General features: G+C 56.5%; 1 protein-coding gene across 3 annotated transcripts; it reads left to right on the forward strand.

Moving 5' to 3' along the window:
* Nucleotides 1-923: 923 nt before the first annotated feature.
* Nucleotides 924-5,888, forward strand: ELOF1 (elongation factor 1). 3 transcript variants are annotated; one of them, XM_045774588.2, is made up of 4 exons: nucleotides 924-1,045; nucleotides 4,715-4,848; nucleotides 5,011-5,081; nucleotides 5,389-5,888. In XM_045774588.2, exons 2-4 carry the CDS (start codon nucleotides 4,733-4,735, stop codon nucleotides 5,451-5,453), a joined length of 252 nt encoding a protein of 83 aa, XP_045630544.1. In that variant the 5' UTR covers nucleotides 924-1,045; nucleotides 4,715-4,732; the 3' UTR covers nucleotides 5,454-5,888. The 3 variants fall into 3 exon arrangements, with proteins under 3 accessions (XP_045630544.1, XP_045630545.1, XP_045630546.1); XM_045774589.2 differs by having other exon boundaries at nucleotides 988-1,298; nucleotides 5,389-5,600; XM_045774590.2 differs by having other exon boundaries at nucleotides 1,024-1,265; nucleotides 5,389-5,600.
* The last annotated feature ends 997 nt before the right edge of the window (nucleotides 5,889-6,885 follow it).

Below are 6,885 nucleotides of genomic sequence, written 5' to 3' on the forward strand. Positions count from 1 at the left end.
TTCTCCTCCAAATCGTCTCCCTGAGAGGCAGCACCCAGGGGTTCCAGACAGTGGGAGTCACCTTTGATCCCTTTCTCTCCTTCACTCCATCAGTTCTGCAGGGACTATTTCTGTGTAACTCCTGCTCAGCCTTCGATTTCAACCTGAGCGTCAGCCTCCCAGAGAAGCTTTCCCCAACCTCCCAGACTAGTTTGGCAGCCCCCTCCACCATCCTTTGCTCTGAGATCCACACGTTCTCCTCTGCTGCACTGAGGAGTGCAGTAATTGATCCTTTATGTCCAGCCTCTTCCCTAAATTGCGGGATTCGTAAAGCCTTATTCCTATCTCCCCCAGCTCCAAAACTGTCCCTAACTTGGCCCACAAGACTCCACGTGATCTGGTCCGTGTATGCCTAGTCAACGTTTTCTGTTGCAACTTCAGCACTCAGTGTGGTCCGCGGACCAGCAGCATGGACGTCATCGGGGAGCTAGTTGGAAATGCAGACTTTTAGACCGCACACCTGACGTAATGAATCAGACCTGAATTTTAAGAAGATCCGCAGGCTTTTATTAAAGTTTGAGAAGAGAGTCCGACAAGCTCCCCCAGCACCAATTCAGCCATACTGGTATTTGCAATTCCTTAGCACTGAGATGCTTGAATGTGTCCGCAGTTGGGGAGATCCAGGTGGGCTGCGAGGGGCTGGGGCTTGAACTGGGAGAAAAGGCAAGTGAAGATACTGAGGCCAAGGGCAAGTCTGACTTTCCAAAGCTGGTACGGCCCAGCCGCCACCGCTCCCGAACCGCAGTTAGCGCCACCCGCGTGAGCTCGTCAGAAGCGAAGGCGCGCACTACCACAGACCAAAGTGCGCGAGCCCTCGCGCAGGCGCACTGCGATCCCGCCGCCAGGCCCGGTGCGCGAGTACGCGTGTGCACTGGAGGAGGCGGGGCCGGCTCGCTGGGCGGTCCTGGCCGCGGGTGAGAAGAGGAGAGGGGTTTCCGCTTCCGGCGGGAGACGGAAGCTACTGTCTCCCGGGTGAACGAGGCCGTCGCAACGAGGGGAAAAGAGTGTAGGTGACCGTTCGCACCTGCGGGCGTTGGGGTTTGGCGTAACTGGGCGATCTTCTACTTAGGGACGCTCACGGGGTCCAGGAGGAGGCGTCGAGGACCCCGGGTTTGGGAGGTGGCCTGCTGGGGAGCTTGACTCCGCCGGACCCCAGCCGGCTAAGCGCGGCTGCTCGGTGGCCTGGCTCCCACGGGCGGCCGGCGGGAGGCGTCGCCGAAACCTCGGTGAGCTTGGAAGGACCGTTCACCCGCCGCCTCGTGAGTCACGGCAGGGTTGGGGACCCATCCCCTTGGCGCGCTTGGACTTAGGTCGCCACAGGGCAGGCTGAAGCCCCCGAAGCTTTGTGTACAGGCCAGACCCCTTTTCCGCCGTGGAGTTGGGGTGCTGCAGACGCCGGGTAAAATGAGATTCTGGGGCCCATGCGTACTTTCTGATTCAAGAGATTTATTCATTCAACAAGTAGTTATTGAGCGTTTAATGCATACCAGGCACTACCAGCGCTGGGGATTCAGCAGTGGGCAAATCGTGCCTCCCACCCCGTTCCACTGGGGGCAGATCTGAGATGAGGTTCAGAAATCTGCATTTTTTTTGAGCATCCCCTCCCCCCAGGGGATTCTGTTACAGGTGGTACCCGGGGCCAGGCTTTGGGAAAACAAAACACTGCCCCGAGCAGGTGAAAGCATGGACTGTAGAACTGGCCACACCTTTGGGGTCTGGCTGCTTTCCTCTGCTGCCCCATCTTGTACCCTTTCTCCCCATTGCTCACTGAGCTTCAGCTGTACCAGTCTTTCTCTTTCTGGGGGAAAAAAAAGCTGCTTCTGCCTCAGAGCCTTCGCAGTTGCTGTTCGGTCAGCTTGGACTATTTTGCGTCGTTGCTTTCTCTCATCATTCAGGCCTCCACTTAAATGACTTTTACCCAGAGGGCCCTTCCCACCCCACTCTTAGCTGAAGTAGCGCTATTCCGAAAGTATTCACTTAGCCCTGACCGATTAGTCTCCTAGCACTTACTGATAATTGAAATTATCTCTCATTACGTTGTTGAGGATTTCTCTTCTTCTAGTAGAATAGAGGTTCCACGAGGGCAGACACTTGGCTGGCCTTGATTGCAGCATTGCTGTGGTTAGTGAAAGGCCTGGCATTGGTTCATTCATTCATTAAGTACACATTTGTTGAATGCCAGCTCTGGGCCACCAGCATTCTAGGCTCTGGGGATACAAAGAAAAGACAAAAATCCCTGCCACCATAGAATTTATATTTGGAGGGAAGTGGCCAGGGAAGAAGATGCAGGGAGACCAATGAGGAGGCTGTGTGAGCATGACTAGGACTCCGGACTCAGACCATGGTCTTGGCAAGAAGTGGACAGATTCTGGATATCTGTTAGAGGTAGGGCAGCAGGAACAGGATCAGATAAGGGGTGTGAGAGGGAGAGAAAGGAATGGAGGGTGAGTCCCAAGGTTTTTGGATAGATGGATTTCCTATCTGCTGAGATGGGGAAGACCGGAAGAGCCTGTTGAGGTGTCGGCAGCTTGGTTTTGGATGGGTTATGTTTAAACGTGTGGTAGCATCCAGTGAAGGTGTAGCCGAGGCAGTTAGAGGAACCAGTCTGCAGTTGAGAGGAGACACTGAGGATGGTGAATCGAGAGGCATCACTATAGAGGAAGCCCTGAGGCTGGGCTAGATCTCCATGGGGGTGAGTGCAAACGAAGTGGGGCCCAAAGATTGAGCTTGCGGGCTCATGTACCATTAGAGACGTCAGGGCTGGGGCTGGGGGGAGCAGCAGAAACTGAAAGGAGCCACCAGTGAGGCTGGGGCAGAGTGCAGGGTCCTGAGAGCCGCATGGGTGGGAGGAGGGACGGGTGTGTCCAGTGCCCTGAGAGGGGGGTGAGCAGAATGGTGGGGAGGTAGAGGGAGAATGGGAGGAAATGAATGAAGACAGTGAGTGCAGACAGCTCTACTAGAAAAGCCCACAGAATGAAGAGGTGGTTGTGTTTTTGTTTAGAAAGAGAGCTCCAGCTTGCGACTGGTGTAAGTGGCAGACGGAGAGAGAAAGAATCCCAAGCAGACTCGGTGCTGAGCTCAGAGTCCTACGCAGGACTCGATCCCATGACCCTGAGATCATAACCTGAGCTGAAATCAAGAGTTAGACGCTTAACCCACTGAGCCACTCAGTCGCCCCACGAGGTGGTTGTTTTTAAGGATGTATTTAATAACTGTTTGTTAATGATCTAGTGGCAAGAGAAAATCTGATGTTGGGATCCAGGGCACAAGGTAACAAATTGTTTTTAAGGGGAGCATGGACATTCTTTCATAGCAAAGGAGGGAAGGCAGAAGGGGGGGTCCTGGGGGCTCGTGGACATTCTCCATGAACTAATTCTGTTTACTCAGAACTGGGAACACCCTAAGCTAAGACTGAGGATGGTATGTAGAGAGCTATTCTAAATACGAGTGAAATTCTGGTGTGCATTGTGGTTCAGGGTGGAACGGTGCTAAAGCCACACAGGTGGGGGAGAGGGGGAGCGGCGAGAGGGGAGAGCGCCGTGGGAAGGCACTCCCAGGTCTGGAGCCCTGGCGTGGGAGATGTGCTCAGTGGTCACCCCTGCTTCCAAGATACCTGTCCCTCTGATACTTGACCCCATCGTTTCCCCCACATCGTGTTCTTCCTGTGCACTAGACATCAGAGAATGATGCCACCATCTCCCCCACCCACCGTCTCCATCCCCCACCGCCTTAGGAGTCATCCTGGACCCCTCCTCTCGCCACACTCACTCCACTGATTTGTCTTAGTCTCTCAGCCACTGCCGTCCCTGCATGTCCTGGTTCTGACTTCATCTGCATCCAGACCTCTGACCTGTTCTCCTCGATGCCTTAGAAAGGCAGTGATTTTATCCTTTCTCTCCCCACTGCCCCCAGTATCCATGCAAACACCTCCCACCTGCCTCTGCTCCCTCCTTAGCCTTCCCCTCACCCCTGCCTGTGTGGTCCCCAAAGGCTGGCGGGGGCCCTCAGACACTGTCCTCAGTCTTGGTGTGTGGAGTGTCTCTACTCGAGATGCTTGTCCCCTCTTCTCTGCCCAACAGCTCTTTATCCAGAGGTTCGTCCGGAGGATCTGTCAGCTGCCTCGAGTGTCATTCCTCCTGGGTGCCACTTGCATGTCCCTTTGAGAAGAGGAGCTGTTGCTCCTGAAATCACAGGCTTCTGAGCACTTAGGCCCCGCCCAGCCCTGTGCAGCTGGTCTGTTGGAGTCTCTTGTGTCATCCTCACCAGGAACAGTGGTGTCCTTTGTGGGTGCCGATGATGGACGGGCCAGGTCTTGTGCCCGGCGCTTTACTTACCGCGTGTCGTGGGTGCCCCACGAGCCCCCTCTGAAATAGCAGCTTCATCTCTATTTTACCGACAGGAAACTGAGGTGCAGACAGTTTAAGTCACCAGCCTGGGGTCACTCAGTAAGTGGGGGGCCATGATTAGAACTCAGGCCACCTGATACCAGAGCCTGCTCCCATCCACGCTGCCCAGAGTGTGCCTGGATTGTCCGCCTGCCTGGGGACTGGGAGCCTCAACCCTCAGAGGCGGAGCCTCACGTGCCAGCCAGGCCTTCTTCCCAGTCTGCTTCCTAGAGCATCAAGTTGGAGGGCTCTGTGGGTCCCCTGAGTTGCTGACTTTTGCCCCCCCCCAGGTTTGCCCTCCTACAGACATGGGGCGCAGAAAGTCAAAACGGAAGCCACCCCCCAAAAAGAAGATGACCGGCACCCTAGAGACCCAGTTCACCTGCCCCTTCTGCAACCACGAGAAGTCTTGTGACGTAAAAATGTGAGTGGGGGATGGGGCCTCCTCTTTCTTCCCAAAGTCAGGAGGCAGTTTTCCTGCTCCCACCATCCTCCTTTCTGCCCCAGGCCTTCGCAGTTAGGGGGATCGTCACCCAGAGACACAGGCTCCTTTACTCACCAGCCCCTCCACCTCCTGCTGTTCCAGGGATCGTGCCCGCAACACCGGAGTCATCTCTTGTACCGTGTGTCTAGAGGAGTTCCAGACGCCCATCACATGTATCCTTGGGGAAACAGGCCTTTTCTGGAAGGTGGGGTGGGTGGGGAGGGTTGGGGGCAGTCAGGGTTCCCCGGCACCAGGTGCACTGCCCTAGGGCACCTGGCCAGGAGCAGGGGGACGGGACTCCAGTCTCTGCTCCTCTGGCCCTGCTGTTTGCCCCGGTGAAGGGCTATGACTCCCCAGGGGAAGAGGTGCCACCTGCCAGCTTACGTAGGGTGCAGGGCAGGGACCCGGCTGACACCAGTGAGTGGTGTGCACAGGGAAGGGGTCCAATGCCACCAGTTGCCCTTGACCTCAGCGGCCCAGATCTGTCAGAACCAGTGGACGTGTACAGCGATTGGATAGATGCCTGCGAGGCGGCCAATCAGTAGCAATGCAGAGGACCCACTCCCTTGGCAGTGCCGTCTGCCGTGGACCTGCCCCACTAGCTGCCAGTCCAGAGACATTCCAGGGTCCAGGGTGTGGGTCCAGGGCCTTCACAGCCCTCTGTGTGTATGGAGTGGGTGTGAGTGTGAGTGTGTGCGGCTGCGAGCGTGGCCGTGGCAGTGTGCTTGTGGACACGGACTGGAGGTGAGGCGGGGTCGTTGCCCCCCCCCCCAGGGGGCCTGAAGTGCTTCACTTGTCTCTGAAAGCCTTTAACTTGCTCACTCCTCCTCGGAGCCTGTGTCCTGACATTCTGGGCAAGGACAAGGCCAGCAGAGGCTGCCGCGGGACCCTCCAGCCTCCTCACCCACCTCACCAGCACCTTGCCCTTTTGAACTGGACTGCCCTCCCTCCTTCCCTGCCTTCCAAGGCCTGCAGCCTGAGATTCAGAGCCACAGTGTCATAGCCTCCTTGGCCAGGCCCTGGTGGGATAGCCCCTTTTCATGTTTAGTTGCTTTTGTAGAGAAGGAGGGGCTGGGTCAGGGATAGCTGTCAGCCACAAGCCCTTAAATAAAGCAGCCAATGCAAACTCCTGCCTCTCTGTGATTTCCTGGGTTCCAGGTCAGGCCCAGGGGCTCAGTGAGGGTGAGGAGGAGATGGAGGCATGGGGAGGTGGCCTAGCAGGCCATTGGAAATGGGGTTTAGTTAGTCCAAACTGTCCATTTTGTCCACGCAGCAGGCATTCAGGGTAAAACCAGGGTCGTGCTGGGCCCAAGGAACATGGGCGAACCCACAGATGTCTGGCCAGGCATTTACGGGCACAACAAAATGGGGCCAGTGAAGCCTGGGCTGGGATGGGTTGGGGTGACCAGAGAAGGCTTCCTGGGGGGCAGCCCAACGGAAGTAACACTCCAGGCCCACCCTGTGCCAGAAGCTGCTCTCAGGCTTGCCGGCCTTACCCCGCTGGGAGGCGGGTGCCCCAGGCTCACAGGTGACAAATTGGGCCAGAGATGGGAAGTCACTGGCCCAGGGTCCCACATCCAGAGGGCTGCAGAGCGGGGCCTTGAACCCAGGAGGCCTGGCTTCATAGACCAGGGTCTGTCTTCCTAGGAGTCCAGGGTCCAGGCTGAGGGAACAGCTCATGGCTTCCTTGGGGAGGAAGTGAGAGCACTGTAGAAGAGGAAGGGTCCGTGAAAGGGACCTTTTCCCAGGGGTGATGAGGGGTCACTGAAGGCTGGAGGTGGGGCCAGACGCACATGTGTGATACCATAAATAGTGGCCTTTGTCCCTAGTTCCGGGCACAGAGTTTCTCAAACCCTTGCAGTTTCCTGAATGATAGTGTCTTTTGTCACTCGAAGGCGCCCCTTCTGATCATACCTGAGTTGATGCTGGTCACCAAAAAGACGGAGTGATCACTGAGTGGGACACCTAGTAACACCC

The sequence above is a fragment of the Ursus americanus genome, chromosome 14 (assembly GCF_024610735.1).
Source record: "Ursus americanus isolate L20-20 chromosome 14, mUrsAme1.1.p, whole genome shotgun sequence".
In the NCBI taxonomy this organism is placed as follows: Eukaryota; Metazoa; Chordata; class Mammalia; order Carnivora; family Ursidae; genus Ursus; species Ursus americanus.

What these genes read in the sequence shown, in the direction of transcription:
- ELOF1 (XM_045774588.2), top strand. Translation starts at nt 4,733, where the DNA reads ATGGGGCGCAGAAAGTCAAAACGGAAGCCACCCCCCAAAAAGAAGATG. An exon ending in AAGTCTTGTGACGTAAAAAT is followed by an intron (nt 4,849 to 5,010) that starts GTGAGTGGGGGA and finishes CTGCTGTTCCAG; the next exon opens with GGATCGTGCCCGCAACACCG. An exon ending in GTTCCAGACGCCCATCACAT is followed by an intron (nt 5,082 to 5,388) that starts GTATCCTTGGGG and finishes TCAGCGGCCCAG; the next exon opens with ATCTGTCAGAACCAGTGGAC.